At 59.4% G+C, this 23,277-nt stretch overlaps 1 protein-coding gene across 1 annotated transcript; it reads right to left on the minus strand.

The window, feature by feature from the left end:
• Window positions 1–415: 415 nt before the first annotated feature.
• Window positions 416–20,242, minus strand: ATP6V1B1 (ATPase H+ transporting V1 subunit B1). The gene is made up of 14 exons (XM_056490412.1): window positions 20,097–20,242; window positions 13,230–13,285; window positions 11,723–11,821; window positions 10,505–10,598; window positions 8,670–8,747; window positions 7,907–8,046; window positions 7,483–7,584; window positions 7,237–7,334; window positions 5,985–6,108; window positions 4,940–5,090; window positions 3,172–3,254; window positions 2,936–3,040; window positions 1,824–1,953; window positions 416–1,745 (listed from the first exon to the last, which is right to left on the minus strand). The coding sequence occupies exons 1-14, from the start codon at window positions 20,194–20,196 to the stop codon at window positions 1,588–1,590; spliced, it is 1,518 nt and encodes a 505-aa protein (XP_056346387.1). The 5' UTR covers window positions 20,197–20,242; the 3' UTR covers window positions 416–1,587.
• Between the last annotated feature and the right edge of the window lie 3,035 nt (window positions 20,243–23,277).

Below are 23,277 nucleotides of genomic sequence, written 5' to 3' on the forward strand. Positions count from 1 at the left end.
ACCCCACTCGTGACCCCCCGGAAATCCCCCTTACCCGTGAGGTGCCCCCCGACTCCGTCCCCAGCCCAGTCCATGTTCGGGGCCCCCCAAACCCCTCAGATTTTTGGGGTGCCGCCCTCTCCCCGCCGCTGCCTCCTCGTGTCCCTGCAGGGAAGTGAAACCACCCCCCTCCCTCTCCCCTCCCTCTCCCCTCCCTCTCCCCTCCCTCCTCCAGGGGGGCCCCGATCCCAAAGGGGGGAAGCGAAACCCACAAAGGGATGTGGGGATTTTGCACGGGGAGCTTTTCCCCTAAAATACAGAATTATGGGGTTTGGGGGAGCTGCTGCTCCAGGGGTTCCCAAAAATTCCCAGAAATTTCCAAGGAATTGGGAATTCCACGGCCATGGGAGAAAAACACGGGAGCACCGAAGGGTTTGGTGACCATGGCGGTTTATTCATCAAAAAAAAAAAAACAAACAAAAAAAAAACAAACCCCCAAAAAAAATCCCCAAAAAACCCCCAAAAAAACCCCAAAACAAACAATAGATTTTTCCCAGTTTTTTCCCAGTTTTAGGGAAGTGAGATGGGATTTTAGGAAATGGGGATGGGATTTTAGGAAATGGGGATCCAATTTTAGGAAAGGGGGATTGGATTTTAGGAAATGATTTTTAGGAAAGGGGGATTGGATTTTAGGAAAGTGAGATGGGATTTTAAGAAAAGGGGATGGGATTTAAGGAAATGGGTGGGATTTTAGGAAAGAGGGATCAGATTTTAGGAAAAGGGGATGAGATTTTAAGAAATGGGGATCGGATTTTAGGAAGGGAGAAGCCAATTTTAGGAAACAGAGATGGGATTTTAGGAAATGGGGATGGGACTTCAGGAAAGAAGGATCAGATTTTAGGAAGGGGGATGGGATTTTAGGAAATGAGGATCAAATTTTAGGAAAGGGGGATGGGATTTTAGGAAATGAGGATGGAATTTCAGGAAAGGAGGAGCCAATTTTAGGAAAGGGGGATGGGATTGTAGGAAAGGCAGATGGGATTTTAGGAAAGGGAGACGGGATTTTAGGAAACAATGGGATTTAAGGAAATGGGAACGGGATTTTAGGAAAGGAGAAGCCAATTTTAGGAAATGGGGATGGGATTTAAGGAAAGAGGGATGGGATTGTAGGAAAAGGGGATGGGATTGTAGGAAAAGGGGATGGAATTTTAGGAAAGTGGGATCAGATTTTAGGAAAAGGGGATGGGATTTAAAGAAAGAGGGATGGGATTTTAGGAAAAGGGGATGGGATTTTAGGAAAGCGAGATCAGATTTTAGGAAAGCGGGATCAGATTTTAGGAAAGCGGGATCGGATTTTAGGAAAAGGGGATAGGATTTTAGGAAAAGGGGATGGGATTTTAGGAAAAGGGAGATGGGATTTTAGGAAAAGGGAGATGGGATTTTAGGAAAGAGGGATCAGATTTTAGGAAAGAGGGATCAGATTTTAGGAAAAGGGGATGGGATTTTAGGAAAGCGGGATCAGATTTTAGGAAAGAGGGATCAGATTTTAGGAAATGGGGGTTTAAGGAAACAGGGGTTTAAGGAACAGGCAGTGCCGTGGCTGTGGGGTCAGAGGGCCGTGCCCTGCTCGGGCGCCCTGGCCTCGCGGGGGTAGAACTCGGCCAGGACGCTCTCGGGGATGCGCTTGAGCAGCTGCCGGGGGAAGATTCGCAGCAGCCGCCAGCCGATGTCCAGGGACTCGAAAACGCTCCGGTTCTCGTAGGGACCTGCGGGGAGGGAGGGCTGGGGGGTGCTGGAGGGGCTCCCCCAGACCCCAAACTCCCGATCTGGGGCCGGCTGCTCACCCTGGGAGATGAACTGCTTCTCGAACTTGTGCAGGAACTCCAGGTAGAGCAGGTCGTCGGCGGACAGCGCCTCCTCGCCCACCACGGCCTTCATGGCCTGCACGTCCTTGCCGATGGCGTAGCAGGCGTACTGCGGGCCGGGATCCTTGGAGCAGCCCGGCCAGGGATTCCTGCCCGGGATCCCAGCCCCGTCGCCCCTTTCCCTGCGTCCTGCCCCTCCCTGCCTTGTCCCCAGTCCCAGCTCTCCTGGAGCTCCTTCAGGTCCTGCAAAGTTCATCCCAGATCCTTCCCTTCCCCAGGGGAATATTCCAAACTTTCCCAGAATCCTGGAATGGTTTGGGGGGAAGGGACCTTAAATCCCATCCCATCCCAACACCTCCCACCATCCCAGGTGGATCAAGCCTGGCCTTGGGCACTGCCAGGGATCCAGGGGCAGCCACAGCAAATCTGGGAATTGCAGCCCAGGCAGGAATTCCTTCCCAAGATCCCAGCCCCATCTCCCCTTTCCCAGTGGGAGCCATTCCCTGTGTCCTGTCCCTCCAGGCCTTGTCCCAAATTCCAGCTCTCCTGGAGCCCCTGCAGGGACTCTGAGCATTCCCTGGAATTTTCCCTTCTCCAGGGGAACATTCCCAGCTCTCCCAGCCTGGCTGCAGAATCCTGGAATGATTTGGGTGGAAAAGACCTGAAATTCCATCCCATTCCACCTTTTCCCTGTTCAGGGACACCTCCCACTATCCCAGGTTTCTCCAAGCATGTCCAACCTGCCCTTGGATATTCCCAGGGATTTGGGGCAGCTCCAGCATTCCCAGGTGCTGTCACATTCCCTGGATCCTCTCACATCCCAAGAAAAGATTCAGGATTTTGAGCACTCCATGGAGTTCAGTGGGAACCATCCCAAAATCAGAGCTCCCCTCTGGAATCCTGTGGCCATTCCCAGAACTCTGAGCTCTCCCTGGAATTTTCCCTTCTCCAGGGGAACATTCCCAGCTCTCAGAACCTCCTCTGGAATCTTTCCAGCAGCACCTGGGATCCGCAGGTGGGGCCTCACCTGAGCCTCCCCAACAGAGGGACAGGAGTGACAAATGTCCCCCCAAGTGTCCCCAAGGCCTCACCAGCTGGTTGGACACGTCCCCGTGGTCCTTCCTGGTCATCCCCTCTCCGATGGCCGATTTCATCAGCCGGGACAGCGACGGCAGGACGTTGATGGGGGGGTAAATCTGTGGGGTGAGAGTGACCCCAGCGTCCACCCGGCCTCCCCATCCCGGTGTTCAGCCCCTGTGGGTGCTGGATCCGTCCCAAATCCATCCTGGATCCGTCCCTGGAGGTGGGAAGGGGTCTGGGAACCCACCTGGCGGTTGTGGAGCTGCCGGTCCACGTAGATCTGGCCCTCGGTGATGAAACCCGTCAGGTCGGGGATGGGGTGGGTGATGTCTGGGGTGGGGGGACAAAGGGGTTGTGAGACCCCAGAGAGGGGCTGGCAGCTCGGGGGGACAGGGGACAGCGCCGTTGTCACATCTGTGGGGTCACCGGGGCAGCACAGCCCCTGCTGGGGTCTGTATGGGGGGTTTGGTGTCACCCCCTTGTTGTGGAGATGGGGACCCCAAATGGGAGGGGATGGGGTGGTTGGGGTGGCACAGAGGGGTCTCAGTGTCACCCCATTGTCCTGGCACTGGGGACCCCAAATAGGAGGGGATGGGGTGGTTGGGATGGTTGAAGGGGTTTTGGTGTCACCCATTTGTCCTAGAACTGGAGACCCCAAATGGGAGGGGATGGAGTGGTTGGGGGGGCACAGAGGGGTCTCAGTGTCACATCCCTGTCCTGGAGCTGGCGACCCCAAATGGGAAGGGAGGAGGGTGGCTTGGATGACATTTTGGTGTCACCACCTTGTCCCAGAGTTGAGGATCCCAAATGGGAGGGGATGAGGGTGGATGGGATGGTTGAAGGGGTTTTGATGTCACCCACTTGTCCTGGAACTGGAGACCCCAAATGGGTTTTGGTGTCATTTCCCTGTCCTGGAGCTGGGGACCCCAAGTGGGAGGGGATGGGGTGGTTGGGATGACATTTTGGTGTCACCCCCTTGTTCTGGAGCTGGGGATCCCAAATAAGAGTGGATGGGGTGGCTTGGATGGCACAGAGGGGTCTCAGGGTCACCCCTTGTCCTGAAACTGGGGACCCCAAACAGGATGTGCTGAGGGATTGTTGGGGACACGGGGAAGTCTCAGCTCCTGGATCACCCCAGCAGCGTCACCCAGGAGCTCCCAAAACTGGCTCAAACCAGAAAAATTTGGGATTTCCCAATCCCGCCATTTCCCAGAGTGGGGAAATCCTGATCTCCCATGGGATTCCTGATCTCCCACGGGATTCCCGATCTCCCATGAGATTGTTGATCTCCCACGTGGTTCCTGCTCTCCCATGGGATGTTTCATTTGGGATGAGGTCTCATAATGGGATTTCTCATCTCCCACGGGATTCCTGCTCCGCCATGGGATTCCCGCTCTCCCATGGGATTCTCAATTTCCCACAGGATTCCCGATCTCCCATGGGATTTCTCATCTTCCACTGGATTCCCAATTTCCCACAGGATTCCCGCTCTCCCATGGGATTCCCAATCTCCCACGGGATGTTTCATTTGGGATGATGTCTCATAATGGGATTTCTCATCTCCCACGGGATTCCCGATCTCCCACGGGATTTCTTATCTTCCATTGGATTCCCGCTCTCCCATGGGATTCTCAATTTCCCACAGGATTCCCTCTCTCCCACGGGATTCCCAATTTCCCACGGGATTCCCGCTCTCCCACGGGATTCCCAATTTCCCACAGCATTCCCGCTCTCCCACGGGATGTTTCATTTGGGATGATGTCTCATCATGGGATTCCTGCTCTCCCACGGGATTCCCAATCTCCCACGGGATTCCCAATCCCCCACGGGATTCCTGCTCCGCCATGGGATTCCCAATCCCCACAGCATTCCCGCTCTCCCACGGGATGTTTCATTTGGGATGATGTCTCATCATGGGATTCCCGCTCTCCTATGGGATTCCCAATCTCCCACGGGATTCCCTATTTCCCACGGGATTCCCAATCCCCCACGGGATTCCCCCGCGTCCCGCTGACCGTCGTTGGGCATGGTGAGGATGGGGATCTGGGTGATGGAGCCGTTCCTGCCCTCCACGCGCCCGGCGCGCTCGTAGATGGTGGCCAGGTCCGTGTACATGTAGCCGGGGAAGCCGCGCCGGCCCGGCACCTCCTCCCGGGCTGCCGACACCTGCGGGCTCGGGGTCAGAGCCCACGCACCCCAAAAACCGCGGGGGGCACGAGGGGCACGAGTGTTCCCAGCAGAACCAGGAAACCCCAAAACCCCAAAAACCCCAAAACCCCAAAAACCCCGGGTGTGCTGAGCATCCCAGACACCCCCAAAACCCCAAACACCCCAAGGACCCCCAGCTGTCCTTTGTCACCCTGAGCGCTCCAGGTACCCCAAAAACACCAAACACCCCAAGCTGTCCTTATCACCCTGTGGCCATCCCATGTCCTCCTGTGGCCACCCCAGTCTCCTTGTGGCCACCCTGGGGTCCTTGTGGCCACCCCAGGCCCCCTGTGGCCACCCCGTGTCCCTTGTGGCCATCCTGGGGTCCCTGTGGCCACCCCGTGTCCCCCTGTGGTCACCCCAGGCTCCTTGTGGCCACCCTGGGGTCCCTGTGGCCACCCCATGTCCCTGTGGCCACCCCAGGTCTCCGTTCCCTGTGGCCACCCTGTGTCCCTTGTGGCCATCCTGGGGTCCCTGTGACCACCCCATGTCCCCCTGTGGCCACCCCAGTCCCCCTCTGGCCATCCTGGGGTCCCTGTGGCCACCCCAGGCCCCCTGTGGCCATCCCGTGTCCCCTCTGTGGCCATCTTGGGGTCCCTGTGGCCACCGCAGGCCCCCTGTGGCCACTCCGTGTCCTCCTGTGGCCACCCCAGGTCTCCGTGGCCATCCTGGAGTCCCTGTGGCCACCCCATGTCCCCCTGTGGCCACCCTGTGTCCCCTTGTGGCCATCCTGGGGTCCCTGTGGCCACCCCGTGTCCCCCCGTGGCCACCCCGTGTCCCTCCCATGTCCCCCCGTGTCCCCCCTGTGGCCACCCCGTGTCCCTCCCGTGTCCCCCCCGTGTCCCCGCTGACCTCCCGCAGCGCCTCCGCGTAGGAGCTCATGTCGGTCAGGATGACCAGCACGTGCTTCTCGCACTGGTACGCCAGGAACTCGGCCGTGGTCAGCGCCAGCCGGGGCGTGATGATCCTCTCGATCCTGCGCCACACCCCCAGTTAGCCCAATTAGCCCAATTAGCCCAACTAGCCCCCACAGGGCGGGTTTGGAGGGCGCACGGAGGAGCCCAGCCTGGGGTGATGCCTCCAGGGCAGGGAACTGGGGAACAGCAGGTGAGACCCCCAAAGTGATCCAGGGGGGATTGGGAGGGCACTGGTGGGGGAAAAACGAGAGGGAGGAATGAGGGGGAGGAGAGAGAAAGAGAAGAAAAATGGAGGAGAAAAGAATGAGAAGGAAGAAAGGAGGAGCAGGAAAAGGAGGGAGAAAGGAAAGGGAGAAGGAAGAAGAAAGGAGGAAGAAAGAAGGAAGAAAGGAAGAGGAGGAGGAAAAGAGGGAGAAAGGAAAGGAAAAGGAAAATGAAGAAAAGAAAGAGAAAGAAGAAAAAAGGAGAAAGGAGGAGCAGGAAAAGGAGGCAGAAAGGAAAGGGAGAATGAAAACAGGGAAGAAAAGAAAGGAAGAAGAAAGGAAGAAGAAAAAAGGTGAAAGGAGGAGGAGGAAAAGAGGGAGAAAGGAAAGGAAAAGGAAAATGAAGAAAAGAAAGAGAAAGAAGAAAAAAGGAGAAAGGGGGAGGAGGAAAAGGAGGGAGAAAGGAAAGGGAGAAGGAAAATGGAGAAAAAAGAAAGAAAGAAGGAAAAAGGACAAGGGAGGAGGAGAAAAAGGAGGGAGAAAGGAAAGGAGAAGGAAAATGGAGAAGAAAAGGAAGAGAAGGAAGAAAAAATTAGAAAGAATGAGCGAAAAGGGAAAGAAGAAAAAGGAGAAGGAGAAGTACAAAGGAAAAGAAGGAAGGAAGGAAAGAAGGAAAAGAAGGAAGGAAAGAAGGAAAACAATAAGAAAGGGGAGAGAAGGAGGAGGAGGAAAGGAAGGAGAAAGGAGGAGAAGGAGAAAGGAAAAAGGAGAGAAAGAAAAGGAAAAAGGAGAGAAAGAAAAGGAAAAAGGAGAAAAAGAAAAGGGAAAAGGGAAAATGGAGAAAGGGAAGAGGAGAAAGAAAAGGAAGGAGAACGAAGGAGAAAAAAGAGGAGGAGGAGGGAGAAGGAGGAATGAGAAAAAAGAGGGAGACAAAAGGAGGAGGAGAAGGGAGGAAGAGGAGGAGGAGCCAGGGCTGTGCCTCACGTGGGGTCGTTGGCCAGGTTGAGGAACAGGCAGACGTTCTCCATGGAGCCGTTCTGCTCAAAGTCCGACTTGAAGAACCGCGCGGTCTCCATGTTCACCTGCGGCGGGGGACGCGGTCAGTGGGGACATGGGGACATAGGGACAGGGACACAGGGACAGGGGGACATGGGGACACAGGGACACGGGGACATGGGGACACGGCGGATCTGGGGTCACCTGGAATGTCCCCTCACGTCCCTGACTCACCCCCATGGCCGCGAACACGATGGCGAAGTTGTCCTCGTGGAAATCCACCACGTCCTTGGATTTCTTCACCAGCCCGGCCTGGCGGCAGATCTGTGCTGCGATCTGGGGGAGGGGACAGGGATCCCATCCCGCCTCATTATCCCATCCCATCATCCCATTGAACTCATCCCATTGATCCCATTATCCCATCCCATCACCACATCCCAACCCATCCCATTATCCCATCACATCCCATTGATCCCATTGATCCCATCCCATTGATCCCATCCCATCCCATCGATCCCATCCCATCCCATTGATCCCATCCCCCACAGGGATTGCTGTGCCAACGGGGAAACTGAGGCACGAGCTGGCGGCAGCTCCCCACACCAGAGAGGGGATCCGACATTCCCAAATCCCCGTGGCCCCTCTCCCCTGGTCCCACCTCGTTGTGGGGCAGCCCGGCCGCAGAGAAGATGGGGATTTTCTGCCCGCGGGCGATGCTGTTCATGACGTCGATGGGAGAGATCCCAGTCTGGATCATCTCCTCGGGATAGATGCGCCCGTGGGGGTTGATGGGCTGGCCTGGAGCGGGAACAGCGGGAATCGGGGAATGGCTGGGGTTGGAAGGAGCCTTGGACCCACCCAGAGACAATTCCCAACTTCCCAGCGGGCTCCAAGCCCTGTCCAGCCTGGATGATGGATGGATGATGGATGGATGATGGATGGATGGATGATGGATGGATGATGGATGGATGGATAATGGATGGATGGATGGATGGATGGATGGATGGATGGATGATGGATGGATGAATGGATGGATGATGGATGGATGATGGATGGATGGATGGATGATGAATGGATGGATTGGTGGATGATGGATGGTGGATGATTGATGGATGATGGATGGATGATGGATTGATGGATGGATGATGGATGGATGATGGATGGATGGATGGATGGATGATGGATGAATGGATTATGGATGGATGATGGATGGATGGATGGATGATGGATGGATGATGAATGGATGGATGGATGATGGATGGATGATGAATGGATGGATGATGAATGGATGGATGATGGATGGATGGATGGATGGATGGAGGGGTGTGGTGGCACCATGGTGTCCCTCAGGGCTCGGTGTCACCCCCAGCTCCAGGCTGTCCCCCAGCCCCCCCACATTCCCACCCATCCGGAGCTGTCACCGTTGATGTCCAGGAAGTCCTCGGCCATCACGGCGGGGCCGCTGTCGATGGGTTTCCCGGAGCCATTGAACACCCGGCCTGTGGGGACAGAGGGACTGTCCCTGCCCGGGGCCACCAGCGGGGGTGGCACCTGCCGGTCCGGTGGCCCCAGGGCACTGTCCCCATCCTGATCCTGGACACCCCAGAGGGGACAGAGGGACCAGGGGCTGTGGGTGACACCACAGCCCTTGTGACAGGAAGATGCCAGCACGTGGGGACAAATCCGCCATGTCCCCCCATGTTCCCGGCCACTTCCATCACTCTGTCTCCATGTCCCCATGTCCCCAGTCACCCCCATGTCCCTAGCCACCCTAATCACCCTGTGTCCCCGTGTCCCCATGTCCCATCACGTTGTCCTTGTGTCCCCATGTCCCCATCACGACCATCATTCTGTGCCTTTGTCCCCATGTCCCCATCACTCTGTCCCCATGTCCCCATCACCCTGCCCTATGTCCCCACCACCCCCATCACCCTGTCCCTGTGTCCCCGTGTCCCCATGTCCCCGTGTCCCCGTGTCCCCAGCCACCTCCCTCCGCAGTCCCCATCTCCGGGGTGAGTGGGGTGACACCAAGCCCCCCCCAACACTGTCCCCAGGGAGGGGACGCGGCCACTCCGCTCCCTCTCAGCCTCATCGACCGCCTCGGCATCGATCGCGACAAAGCCACGGCTCCCTCCTGTCCCCTCCCCGCTCCCCCCGCCCCCCACGGGACGCGGTGGCGGTGCGGGGACACGGTGGCGGTGTCACAGCGCATCAGGGTGATGGCAGCGCCGAGCCCGAGCGGGAAAGGTCAGCGGGCCCCGCAGCGGCGACTCCCGGGGGACACCGGGAGAGGGAGGGGACACCGAGAGGGAACACACCGGGGGGACAGAGACACCGGGAGAGGGAGGGGACACACCGGGGGACACAGACACCGGGAGGGGACACCGAGAGCGGGAGGGGACAGACACGGGGACACAGACACCGGGAGGGGGACACGACACAGACACCGGGAGGGGGACACAGACACGAGGATGGTCCCGCCCGCCCCCTGCCCTTTGCGGGATCGAGGACGGGATCCCGTGGGCCGGGGGGACAGCGCGGGGACAGGGCCACGCCCCGGCCCGACCCCCAGTGACACCCGGAGGGGTCAGGGAAGCTCTGGTGGCGTCTGGGGGGCTCGGACATCTCCAGGGAGGCCGTGAGGGGACAGGGGGACATGAGGCGACAATGGGGGCTCACAGCGGGATCCCAGAGTGATTTGGGTGGGAAGGGACATTAACTGCCATGGATGTCACCTCGCTGCCATGGGGACACCTTCCACTGGCCCGGTTGGCTTCATGCCCTGTCCAGCCTGGCCTGGGACACTTTCAGGGGTGGGGTGACACTGCCAGGGATGAGGTGACACTTTCAAGGATGGGGTGACACTTTCAGGAATGCGGTGACACTTTCAGGAATGTAGTGACACTCCTAGGGATGGAGCGACACCTCTAGAAATGGGGTGACACTTTCAGGGATCCGGTGACACTTTCGGGAATGCGGTGACACCTCCAGGAATGGGCTGACACTTTCAAGGATGTGGTGGCACTTTCAGGGATGGGGTGACACCTCCAGAGATGTGGTGACACCTCCAGGAATGCGGTGCCACCTCACCTGGAATCCCTTCCCAGCCCATCCCAAACCCTTTTTCCCGGGATAACTGCGCGGAGAGGACGCGGGGAGCGCTCCAGCCTTGTCTGAGGTGACCCAGCCACATCCGAACCCCAGAGCCGAACCCCAAACCCCCCAAAAATGGGGCGCCACCCGTGCCCGGCCTCACCCAGCATGTCCTCGGACACCGGCGTGCGCAGGATGTCCCCGGTGAACTCGCAGGTTGTCGCCTTGGCATCGATGCCAGATGTGCCCTCAAACACCTGCGGAGCAATTAACGGGGCAATTAACGCGGATTAATTAAGGATTTGAGGGGGGTGACGTGACCCCCGCTCACCCCAAACCCCCCGGGAGGGGACATTAAAGAGGGGACAAGCGCTGGGGTTTGGGGTGGGGGGATATTTTTGGGATCTGCTGCACTCCCGGGGAAGCCGGAGCCCTTTTGATCAGGGTGATATTTGACATCATTTGCGTTAATTAGCCCCCGGCCCGCTGCTTTAATTAGAGCCGGGTGGCCCCTGGGGGCAGGGGAAGGTGACGATGGTGACAGGTGACGCTCGGAGCCCCCCAGGTGGCTGCGGGTCACCCCCAACACTGCTGAGGCTGCCAAAAACTCCTTTTCTCCCCTTTTCTCCCCTTTTCTCGCCTTTTTCCTTCCTTTTATCCATTTTTTTTTTTTTTTCCCCCGAGCCCGAGGCTGACTCCCTAATAGGATTAAAAGGGCATCCCCGAGGCGCAGGTGGCATTAGAGCCGCGATTTTGGGGCAGCTGCGCGTCCCCCCGAGCCCCAGCGGGGCCGTTTGGGGGGGATCCGGGCTAATCAGGAGGAATTCGACCCCAAATTTAACCCCAAACAGCCGCAGGGTTTGGGGACAGCCCCAAACGGTGTCACAGCCGCTGCTGTCCCAGGGTTGGTGGCGTTGGGGGGTGGTGGCAGCAGGTCAGTGTGAGGTTGTGGGGTGAGGAGTGGGGACACCCCTGACCGTCCCAGGACACTGCCACCTGTCCCAGGACATTTGTCTCAGGACATTGCCCATCCCAGAACTCCACTTGTGCCCATTCCAGGACACCTCTGACCATCCTGGGACACTGACACCTGTCCCAGGACACTTGTCCCAGGACACTCCTGACCATCCCAGGACGCTGCTCATTCCAGAACTCCACTTTTTCCAGGAGACCCTTGATCATTCCAGGACACTGCCCCCTTCCCAGGACATTTGTCCCAGGATACTGTCCCCTGTCCCAGGACACCATTCCAGCCTCTTAAGAGCGCTGGGACACGAGCTCGACAGCCACCACTGGAGGGGGACAGAGCCGCGGGACAGAGCCGCGGGTCGCGGTGTCACCGTGTGGCGGTGTCGCGGTGTCACCGTGTCGCGGTGCTCACCTGCACGATGGCCTTGGGGCCCATCACCTCCAGCACCTGCCCGCTGCGGGTGGTGCCGTTGGGCAGCGTGAAGTTCACGATCTCGGCGTACTGGGCGAACTGCGGGGACAGCGACGCGGACAAATGTGGCGGCAGTGTCCCCTGTGTCCCCTCAGCCCCGCCGGTGCTGCCTCAGTTTCCCCTCCTTTGGTGCTGAAGCCACCGAACTTCACGGGGGCTCCAGGATGGGGGGACACCGGGCAGACAGGTGGCGGGGAGGTGGCACTGCTTGTCCCTGTCACTGTCCCATCGTGTCGCTGTCCCCCCGGGCTGTGGCACTGCTTGTCCCTGTCACTGTCCCATCGTGTCGCTGTCCCCCCAGGCTGTGGCACTGCTTGTCCCTGTCACTGTCCCATCGTGTCGCTGCCCCCCCCGGCTGTGGCACTGCGCCGTGCCTCAGTTTCCCCGCTGCCGAGGGGCCCAAGCAGGTGACAACAAGCCACCAGGCACGGGTGGCACTCATGGGGACACCACGGGGCACTTTTGTGATAAGGGGACATCCTGCTCTGGGGACAATGGCCAATGTCGCTGCTCGGCTCGCTCAGCGCTCTGCTGCTCCTCGTTCCCGGCCCCAGCCCCGTGAACTTTGGACTTTAATTCCTCTGGATAAAACCCCCTCTGGATAAAAACCCCTTTGGATAAAGAGCGAGCGCCACGGGCCGGCTCTTTGATTGAGCTGATTAATTAAGAAATGGCAGAGGCCATGGAAACGCGACACCGGGTGACAAAACTCCTGCGGGGGTCACCCGGGTGGCCCGAGCCCACCCAGGAGAGCGGGGAGCAGGGACAGGGGGGTGACACCGAGGGGACACGGGGTTTGTGGAGGGGACACGCTCAGAGCGGAGTCCCTGGGAGAGATGGGGAGGGGACAGGGGACAAAGCTGGGAGAGGGGACAGGGGACAAGGGACAAAGCTGCGAGAGGGGACAGGGGACAGAGCTGGGAGAGGGGACAGGGGATGGGGGACAGGGGACGGAGCTCAGGCAGAGGCACAGGACACGGGGAAATTGGGACACGGGGACACGGGGACACGGGGAAATGGGGAAATGGGGACACGGGCGCACGGGGACACGGGGACACGGGGAATGGGGACACGGGGACACGGGGAATGGGGACACGGGGACACGGGGAATGGGGACACGGGGACATGGGGAGTGGGGACACGGGGACATGGGGAATGGGGACACGGGGACACGGGGACATGGGGAATGGGGAGACGGGTACACGGGGACATGGGGAGTGGGGACACGGGGACACGCCACCCGCGCGCGCAGGCGGGGACAGGGCTCTGCTGCCGAGCGCGTCCAGAGGAGGGAGCTCGGACCCCGGAGAGGAGGGGACAGCCCAGGGGACAAGGGACAGGAGGGACGGGACAGGGGACACGGGGTGGGGCACACACCCCCCCCCATTGCACCCCACACAGCCCCAGGTGACACCGCCAAGCTGCCCCCGTGTCCCCAAAGTCCTACCTTGACATTGTCCAGCACCACCAGCGGCCCGTTGACCCCGCACACCGTCCTGTAGGCTGGGGGAGGGGACACAGGGGACACCGTCAGTCCCCAGGGGGGTGCCACCCCCAAATCCTGTCCCTTCCCGTGTCCCATTCCTTGTCCCTGTGACACCCCGAGTGACCAGTGGCGGCCACGCGGAGTCTCTGTCCTGCAGGAAATGTCACCCAGGGATTGTGTCACCTTCTGGAGGTGTCCCCACGCGCCCGGCAGGTGTCACAGCTGGGAATGCCACCAAGGCCAGCAGGAAAGTGTCCCCTTGTCCCCCGCTGTCACCCCTTGCCCGAGGATCCTGCCTGGCCCGGGGCCGGGGGACCCTGGGGACATTCGGGAGTGGCATTGGGGAAATGAGGGTGGGACCCCGCAGGGACAGCGCGGGCACAGGGGTGACAAAGGGTGACAGGGGACAGGGGTGACAAAAGGGTAGGAACCCAGGGAGAGGCAGCAGATCCCGGGAATGCCGGGATTGGGATAAATCCTAGGAGTGTCGGGCTTGGGATAAATCCTGGGAATGTCAGGACTGGGATAAATCCTGGGAATGTCGGGATTGAGATCAGACCCTGGGAATGCCGGGATTGGGATAAATCGGAATAATAAATAAAAATCGGAATAACAATTAATTGGGATAAATCGGAATCGGAGTTGGGATTGGGTCCTGGGAATGTCGGGGTTGGGATAAATCCAGGGAATGCCGGGGTTGGGATCGGGTCCTGGGAATGCCGAGGTTCGTATAAATCCTGGGAATGCTGGGGTTGGGATCAGATCCTGGGAATGCTGGGATTTGGATCAGATCCTGGGAACGCTGGGGTTGGGATCGGATCCCGGGAACGATGGGATTTGGATCAGACCCCAGGAGTGCCGGAGTCGGCATCAGCTCCCGGCAGTGCCGTGATTGGGATCAGACCCCGGGAACTCCGGGGTCGGGATGAGCCCCCGGGAACTCTGGGGTCGGGATCAGCTCCCTGGAACTCGGAGGTCGGGATGAGCTCCCGGTTGTGCCGGGGTTGGGGTTGGGATCGGGATGAGCTCCCGGTTGTGCCGGGGTTGGGGTTGGGATCGGGATGAGCTCCCGGTTGTGCCCGGTTGGGGTTGGGGTCGGGATGAGCTCCCGGCGGGTGCAGGTGCGCGGGAGCTGATCCGGCTCCAAGCCGCGCCTTGATCAGCGCAGGAAGTGTCGGAGCCCCGAGCGCTGCCCCGGCCCCGCTGACCCCGCCGGGCCCTTTCATCCGCTGCCGCTCTCCCCTCTGCCGCTCCCACCTGATCCTAATAGGATCGGAGAGGCCGGGCCAGCTGCAGGGCTCCCCCCTCCCCCCCGCGCCCATGGGGGTCCCTGGATGTCCCCGTGGTGATGGTGGCATTGTCCCCCGGCAGGGACAGCCCCAGGGATGTCATCCCCAGGGATGGGATGGTCACATTGTGGGGTCACCCCGTGGCACAGCACGGGCAGTGCCAGTAATCCCAAACAATTCTGCAGTGGGATCAGGGAATTCCAGACTGGTTTGGGTTGGGAAGGACTTGAAAATCCAGGAATTCCAACCCTTGGCACCTCCCACTGTCCCAGGTGGATCCAGCCTGGCCTTGGGCACTGCCAGGGATCCAGAGGCAGCCACAGCAAATCTGGGAATTCCAGCCCAGGCAGGAATTCCTTCCCAAGATCCCAGCCCAATCTCCCCTTTCCCAGTGGGAGCCATTCCCTGTGTCCTGTCCCTCCAGGCCTTGTCCCAAATTCCAGCTCTCCTGGAGCCCCTGCAGGGACTCTGAGCATTCCCTGGAATTTTCCCTTCTCCAGGGGAACATTCCCAGCTCTCCCAGCCTGGCTCCAGAGCAGAGGGGCTCCAGCCCTAGGAACAGCTCTGGAACCTGCTCTGGACTCTCTCCAGCAGCTCCACATTCTCCTGAATTTGGATCCAGGAGCTGGAGCAGCTCCACAGGTGGAGTCTGACACAATTCCCACCTTTCCCTCCACCTTCTCCCAGGGCTGCTCCCAATCCTTTCCCCTCCCCATCCCAGCTTCTCCTGCCCTTGGCCTTGCTGAAGCCCCTGAGATCCTCCCAGCCCCACTCCAGGAGCTAATTAGCTAATTAACCTTCTCTCCCCTCCCCCAGTTAGGGCTGGTTCCTGCTGCTCGCCCGTTCAGCCTCCGGAGGGGCTGGAGCACCGGGAGCCCCCTCCCCACCTTTTGTCCCCTTTATTCCCAAAGTGACCATCCGGCCTTTTATTCCCATTCCTGCTCCCTCCTGGGTGGGACAGGGACATCTGAGTGTCCCTTGTCCCGGGACGGGGGTGTCCAGCTCGGTCCCAGTGGCTGCCACCCCCTGGGGACACTCCTGGGCTCAGCCCACCGGGAATGTGGGAGCCTCTGGCAGTGCTGGTGTCACCGAGGGTGACATCGGAGCATCGGCTGAGATCTTGGGTGACACGGAAATCCATCCTCAGTCCATCATTAAACCATCCATCCATCCATCCATCCATCCATCCATCCATCCATCCATCCATCCATCCATCCATCCATCCATCCATTTATTTTTCCTCTCTATCCACCTTCAGGGACCTCAGGACAGCAACACCAAGATGCAGCCTGGAAAGGGATCAGGATGGGAGTGAGGAGGAGGAGGAGGAAAGAAAGAAGGAAAAGAGTGAGAAGCGGAGGAGGAGGAGGAGATGAAGAAGGAGATGAATAAAAAGGAGAAGAAAAATGGGATGAAGGAGAAGAAAAGAAAGAGGAGAAGAAGGAGGAGGAGAACAAGAAGATGAAGAAGAGGAAGAAGAAGAAGAGAGGAAGGACTCGAGGAGGAGAAGGAGAAGAGAAAGAGAAGCAGAGGAAGAAGAGGAAGAGAAGGAGAATGACACCAAAGAGGAGAAGATGAGGAAGAAGAGGAAAAGAAGAAGACGAGGGAGGAGGAAAAGCTGGAAGAGGTGAAGAAAGACGAGAAAGAGAAGAGGAAGAAGAGAAAAATGAGGAAGAAGAAGAAGAGAAAGAGGAGAAGAAGAGGGGAAGAAGGAGAAGGAGAAGAAGAAGAAGGAGAAGAGGTGGAGAAGATGAGCAGGAGGAGGAGAATGAGAGGAAGAAGAAGAGAAGGAAAAAAGAAGAGGAGGCGGAGGAGGAGTAAAAGAAGAGCAAGAAGAGGAGGAGGAGAGGAAAGAGAGGAAGAAGAAGAAGAGTAGGTGGAGAGGAAGAAGAGGAGGAGGAGGTGAAGAAGAAGAAGAGGAGGAGGAGGGCCGAGAAGGGCCGGCGAACACCGGAAAGCCGCAGCCGCGCTAATGAAGCCGCTGCCGCAGGAGCTGCGGGCTGGGTGGGCCGCGACCGCCGGCCGGGGAGGGGAGGGCGGGGGGCTGAGGGGAGAGGGGCCGAGGGAAAAGCAAAAAAAAAAAAAAAAACTCTTTCAAACCTGGCCTTTCCACACCCCCAGCCCCAAATTCACAGCTGCTGTCAGAGGCAATCTCCGTCAGCGCTGACACTCACGCACTGCTGACCAGCGCGGCCACCGCGCGGGGGGGACCGCGGCCCCCGGTGACAAAGGGGACCCGACCCGGCTCCACTCGCCGCTAATTGCTCCCGCTCGCCCGCCCTGCCCTCCGCAGCCCTGCCCAGCCCCCCCAGCCCCGCAGGGCTCGGCTCCAAAGGGCGCCTTGGAGGGGGCTCGCTGCCACCTCCGAGGGTCTTGGGGCGGGAAGGGATTTTAAGGATGGTCCCGTTCCATCAGTTCGGGTGGATCCAGCCTGGCCTTGGGCACTGCCGGGGATTCCGGCTCTGGGAATTCCAGCCCAGCCCCTCCTCACCCTCCCAGCCAGGAATTCCTTCCCAATATCCCAGCCCAATCTCCCCTTTCCCAGTGGAAGCTGTTCCCATTTTTTGTCACCTCAGCCTCTGGGCTGGGTGTGCAGCGAGTGATGCTCAACCCCCACCCAAAATTCCAGAGCTGGGGAATGGATGGGGACACACCTGGGAAGCAGGATGGGTAAACAGCCCCCAAATCCCCCAAATCCTCCATCCCAGAGCAGAGCTGTGGGTGCAGGGCTGTGCCAGCAGGTGCAGAGCTGATCCTGAGCCACCCTGGGGGGCGCAGAGGGGGGACCCCGCCCCTGGCACCCCTCGGCAGGGGCAGGGAGGGGCAGAGGGCGCTGGGCACGAGGCTCTGCCTGGGGCTGGATGCATCCCCCATCCCTGGCAGTGTCCAGGCTGAGCTGGGATGGGACTTGGAGCAGCCTGGCACAGTGGGAGGAGTCCCTGCCCATGGCAGGGGTGGGATTTAAGCTCCCCCCACCTCAACCCAAACCAATTTTTAAGATTTTATGATTTAAGAGATTTTAGCAATTTCGGGATTTTAGGATTCCAGCAATACCCACTTTTCAACCCAAACGCCGCCGCATTCCCGGAATCCACAAACGCAACCGCGACCTCCAAACCCCTCTCGCCCCCCTGGGATTTTTCCGACAATCCCTAAATGACCGCTTCCCCCCCAAGCCCCGGTCGCCTCCGCAACCTGCCCATTGTGCCATGTGTCACTTTGTGCCGCGCTGTCAACCCCGCGGGGCTGTCCCAGGCCGGCAGGGGCCGTGAAAAGCCCGGCGGGGGGTCACACTCTATGCCACTAATTAGGGCCCGGCGGCCGCGGGTTCCCAGACACACCTGCACAGTCATGTGGGGGCAGCCGGAGAAAGGCGGCCCCAGCCAAGCGTGAACCCGGGGAAAAAAAAAAGAAAAAAAAAAAAACAACAAGCGGAAAAAAAAAAAAAAAAAAGGAAATTCGATCGCAGGGTGAGATCTCGCTGTGGGCAGAAAAAAAAAAAACAGGGGTGGAGAGGAGAGGGGAAAGGGAATTTGGGGATGGATCATAAAGGATCCAGGAGGAAGGGGGAAGGGTGCGGGGGGTGTGGGGTCAGATCCCAGGGAAGGGGGATCAGGCTGGGCAGTGTCCCTGGATCGTCCTGTGCTGCTCCCGTGTCCCAAATCCCACCAGGCACAGATCCCAAAGGGATTGCACCGGGAGGAGTGGCAGGGGTGATGGGGACAGCTGGGACACGGCAGTGGGACACCAGAATCGCTGCACTGGGGTTTGTATGGCACAAACTGGGAGTGCTGCCACCCGCTCCATCCACCCATCCATCCATCCATCCATCCATCCATCCATCCATCCATCATCCATCCATCCATCCATCCATCCATCCATCCGTCCATCCATCCATCCATCATCCATCCATCCATCCATCCATCCATCCATCCATCCATCCATCATCCCTGCTTGACCCCCCGTTCTCCCAGCTCAGTGTCACTCCTGTGCCAGTGCCACACTGGGACCCCAAATGAGACCCTAAACTGGGACCTTAAACTGGGAACCTAAACTGGGACCCCCAAACTGAGACCCAAATTGAGACCCGGAACTGGAATCCTAAACTGGGAACCTAGACTGGAACCCCAAACCGGGACCCCACAGTGGGAACCTAAACTGGAACCCCAAACTGGGACCCCGAACTGGGATCCCATACTGGGAACCTGAACCAGAACCCTAAACTGGGGCCCCGAACTGGTGGAACCCCACACCCCCCGAGCTCAGGCACCCACAGCCCCCCGCTGCCCCTCCCCCACATTCCGGGGGTGTCCCCACCCCTCCGGATGTCACCGCCAGGTCCCCCCCGGCTGTGCCACCTCCCTGTGTCCGTCCTGTCACCTCCCGGGGGATTTTGGGGCGCGGGGACCCGCCTGGGTGACAGGGGACAGCACTTTGTCCCCGCCTGGGTGGCGGTGCCGCGGGTTGGGCTGGGGACGCGGTGGGGAGCGGGGACAAACGCGTCCCTCGAGGGTGACAAACGCGACAAAAGCGGGAAGGGATCTCCAGGGTTTTTCCTGGCAAAGGGACACGCGGGTGACACCGAGCCAAGGGCTGGCGCTGCGCCAGGTGACCCGGGCACGAGCCAACCGCGGGTGGCCGCTGTTGACAGCAAACACGGCGGGGCCGGGCAGGGCCAGCCCGGCTCGGGAGGGACCGTGCCAGCCCGGTGCCACCCGGCTGGGGACGAGGGGAGGGGACATCCCGAGGAGGTGACACCCAAACCCCCCCGGCGCCGCCAGAGAAGGCACAAAGGTCACAACGGACGCGCTCGGTGACAGCGGCGGTTTGGGGACATCGGTGTGGCGCTGGCACGGTGCCAGCTGTGCCGATGTCGCCGTGGGGTGGGGACGCAGCGGGAAGGGACACCCGGGGCACCCCGCGCAGCTCTGGGGTGTCACCACAGCGCCCCACAGGTGTCCCCACCCTGGGGACCCGGTCCTTGTGGGTGCGGTCCCCAGGAGGGGACACCCCCGCAGCCCCACAGTGTCCCCCTGTCCCCGCGAGAGACAGACGTGGCCCCTGTGCCACCCCGCCCGAGTGCCACCCACTGTCCCCTCCTGAGCCGGTGTCACCCACCCACCCAGCCCTCCACAGTGTCACCGCAGTGTCCCTTCCTGTCCCAGTGCCATCCATCCCGGTCACCCCTGCCTGTCCCAGTGCCACCCCTCTGTCCCTTCCTGTCCCAGTGACACCCACCCCTGTCACCCCTGCCTGTCTCAGTGTCACCTCTGTGTTCCTTCCTGAGCCGGTGTCACCCACATATCCAGCCCTGTCACCCCCGCTTTTGACAGTGCCACCCCCCTGTCCCTGTCCCCCCTCCCTGCCCCAGTGTCACCCAGCTGTCCCTCTACCTGCTCCGGTGTCACCCACGCACTCCTGCGCGGTGTCACCCCCTCGTCCCTGCCACCACGACCGCTCTGCTCGGGGACAGCAGGATGTCCCCTCCCTCCCCGTGTCCCCTCGGTGTCCCCGCGGTGTCCCCGTGTCCCCCACTCACTCAGCCGTGGGTTGCTGTGGAAGTCGCGGGTCACGGCCAGCCCGTGCTCGCGGGCAGCCGCCAGCTCTGTCGCCGCTGCTGTCACCTTGGTGGCGGCCATGGCCTTGTCCCTGTCCCTGTCCCTGTCCCCGTCACGGTCACGGTCCCGCCGGGCAGGACACGGCAGCGCCTCGGGTTTTGTAGCCACGGCCCGGCCCCCGCCGGTCCCGCCCCGCCCGCGACAATAAAGGTGACACCGGCAGCAGAGGTGACACCGGCAGCAAAGGTGACACCGACAGCGCAGGTGACACCGACAGCAAAGGGGACACCGACAGCAGAGGTGACACCAACAGCGAAAGTGACACCGGCAGCGCAGGTGACACCAGCAGCGAAGGTGGCACTGGCAGTAAAGGGGACACGGACAGCAAAGGGGACACTGGCAGGAAAGGTGACACCGGCAGCGCCGCGACACCGGCGACACAGGTGGCCCCGTGTTGGCTGTAAACAACGGGAGGGAGCGGCCGGAGCCGGGATCCCGGGAGGCGGGTGGGGGCAGGGAATGGGAATGGGGATGGGGGCAGGGATGGGAATGGGAATGGGAATGGGGATGGGGATGGGAATGGGGATGGGAATGGGGATGGGAATGGGAATGGGGATGGGGATGGGGATGGGAATAGGGATGGGGATGGGGATGGGGATGGGAATGGGAATGGGAATGGGGATGGGGATGGGAATGGGAATAGGAATGGGAATGGGGATGGGGATGGGAACGGGAACGGGAACGGGGATGGGGATGGGAATGGGAATAGGAATGGGAATGGGGATGGGGATGGGAATGGGGAATGGGGGCAGTGAATGGGAATGGGAATGCGGATGGGAATGGGATTGGGAATGGGGATAAAGGACAGGGATAAGGGGTATTAGATAAGGAAAGATATAGGGATAAGGGATAAGTGACAGGGACGGGTATGAGATAAGGAAAGGGATAGGGATAAGGGATGAGGAATGGGATGAGTGGTATGAGATAAAGGATGGGACAGGGATAAAGGGTAGAGGAATAGGGATAGGGATAGGGATAGGGATAGGGATAGGGATAGGGATAGGGATAGGGATAGGGATAGGGATAGGGATAGGGATAGGGATAGGGATAGGGATAGGGATAGGGATAGGGATAGGGATAGGGATAAAGATCAGGGTTAAGGAGTATGAGATAAGGAATGGGACAGGGATAGGGATATAGGGCAGGGATAGGGATAAAGGGTTGGAATAGGGCTAAGGAATAAGAATAGGGATAAAGGATCGGGATAGGGATAGCGGGATAAGTGGTGCAGATAGCGGTAGTGACAAAGGATAAGGAGAAATGAATAGGGATTAGGGATAGGGACAGGGATAGGGATTAGGGACAGGGATAGGGACAGGGAGCTAGAATAGGGATAAGGAATAAGAATAGGGATAAGGGATCAGGGTAAGGATAGCGGGACAACCATAAGGGATGGGCACAGGGATAGAGGATAAGGCGAAATGAGTAGGGATAAGGGATTGGGATAAAGGAATAAAGGTCGGGAAAACACGGGCGACGGTAGAAACGTCACCCTGCGATGTCACCCCCGGGGCCGGTGACACCCGGAGGCAGGACGTGACTTTTATTTACATTAGGAGCCATTAAAAACCACATTTTTCCTTAAAATTTTGCATCCTGTTGTTGGTTTTCCGGTCACCCCGGACTGGAGGAGCCCCCGGCACCGGGTGGGACAAACCGGGGATGTCCCCACCTTGTCCCCAACCCCCGCGACAGGTTGGCTTGGGAGAAAGGAACTTTGGGAAGGCTTCGAGTGTGATTTGGGATTTTTTTTTTCGAGAGCAGCTTTTGGGGTCAAACGGGCAAAAGGAGCAGCCTCGGGATTGGCGCAGATCCCTCGGGATCACCGGAACAGGCAGGAAAAACCCCAAAGATATTCCCATATTCCCAAACCCAACTTCCCGGGCTTTGCTTTCCCCAAAATGTCCCCAAATCCCCTCCGGCCACGGAGGTTGAGGGGTTCGGGGGGTCACTTCTGCACCAGATTCTTCCTGGTGAGCCCAGGAATTTTCCAGGTTGGAAAAATCCCTGTTAGAATCGGGCTGGGAAGAGGGAGAAGCAAAATCCGAGCGAGACCCGGGTGGGGTTGGGGACAGAATTCCAGAGGTGGGCACACGGCCACCTCCCAGGGATCGGGATGGGAGAGAAAAATTAATTTATGTTGATTTATGGGATCAACATAAATTACGGGATGAGAGGATGGTCCTAGAAAATCCCAAACATCGCTGGAGCAATTCCAGGCGAATTCCAGGTCTGTGGCGGTGTGGGGGAGGGGACAGGCAGGATTGTCACCTGTCCCTGCCTCAGTTTCCCCGCCCGAGCCCTCCCCTTAAAACGCTCCAAAGGCAGCGGAGCAATAAATAACAATTCCCTAAAAATAATAAAAATGACGGGAAGCTTCTCATAAAATCATTTATTTTAAATATTTCCCTGTAAAATCCTGGGAATCCGCGGGGGATGTGTCCCCATAGGGGGATGCTCAGTGTTAATTATCATTATGAGTTAATTGATGAATTAATCAACAGCAGCGGGTTTGGGGGTGCGGGGGGAGGGGAGACCCCAGGGCAGGGGGGAGGGCGCTCGGGGTGTCCCCGTGGTCCTGTCACAGCAGGGACAGCAGGGGGGTGGCACCGCGGGGTGGTGTCACCTCAGGGTGTCCTGGCGAGGTGGTGGCACCTGGTGATGTCACCCCAGGGTGTCCTGGCGAGGCAATGCCACCGCAGGATGACAAAATGATGCCACCCGAGGACACCTGGGCAAGGTGATGCCACCCCAGGGTGTCCCGCCAAGGTGACACTCACACCACAGGCCCCTGTCCCCAAGGGTCACCTCATGCCAAGCCCCGCCGTGTCCCCAAGGCCACCCCCAGCCCGCAGGAAGCCACTGTCACCCCCTGGACATCTCTGGGAGGGGACCCTGGCTGTGACAGGTGACAAGGGGGTGTGGCGGGTGGCAGGGTGGGGTCACTGCGGTGCCACCCCAGAGTGGATTTGGGGGCGCTGCTGGCAAAGCCCCCCCGGGTGGGACCCGCCCCGCCCCAACGGGGCAGATGCCACTGTCACAGCTGTCCCCAGCTGTCACCCAGCGGGGTGGGACAGTGACCCACAGCCCCTCGGGGAGGGT

Source organism: Oenanthe melanoleuca, chromosome 4 (assembly GCF_029582105.1).
Source record: "Oenanthe melanoleuca isolate GR-GAL-2019-014 chromosome 4, OMel1.0, whole genome shotgun sequence".
Lineage (NCBI taxonomy): Eukaryota > Metazoa > Chordata > Aves > Passeriformes > Muscicapidae > Oenanthe > Oenanthe melanoleuca.

What these genes read in the sequence shown, in the direction of transcription:
- ATP6V1B1 (XM_056490412.1), bottom strand. Translation starts at nt 20,196, where the DNA reads ATGGCCGCCACCAAGGTGACAGCAGCGGCGACAGAGCTGGCGGCTGCC. An exon ending in AACCTGGCCAACGACCCCAC is followed by an intron (nt 6,109 to 7,236) that starts GTGAGGCACAGC and finishes GGTGTGGCGCAG; the next exon opens with GATCGAGAGGATCATCACGC. An exon ending in ACGCGGAGGCGCTGCGGGAG is followed by an intron (nt 5,091 to 5,984) that starts GTCAGCGGGGAC and finishes CCGAGCCCGCAG; the next exon opens with GTGTCGGCAGCCCGGGAGGA.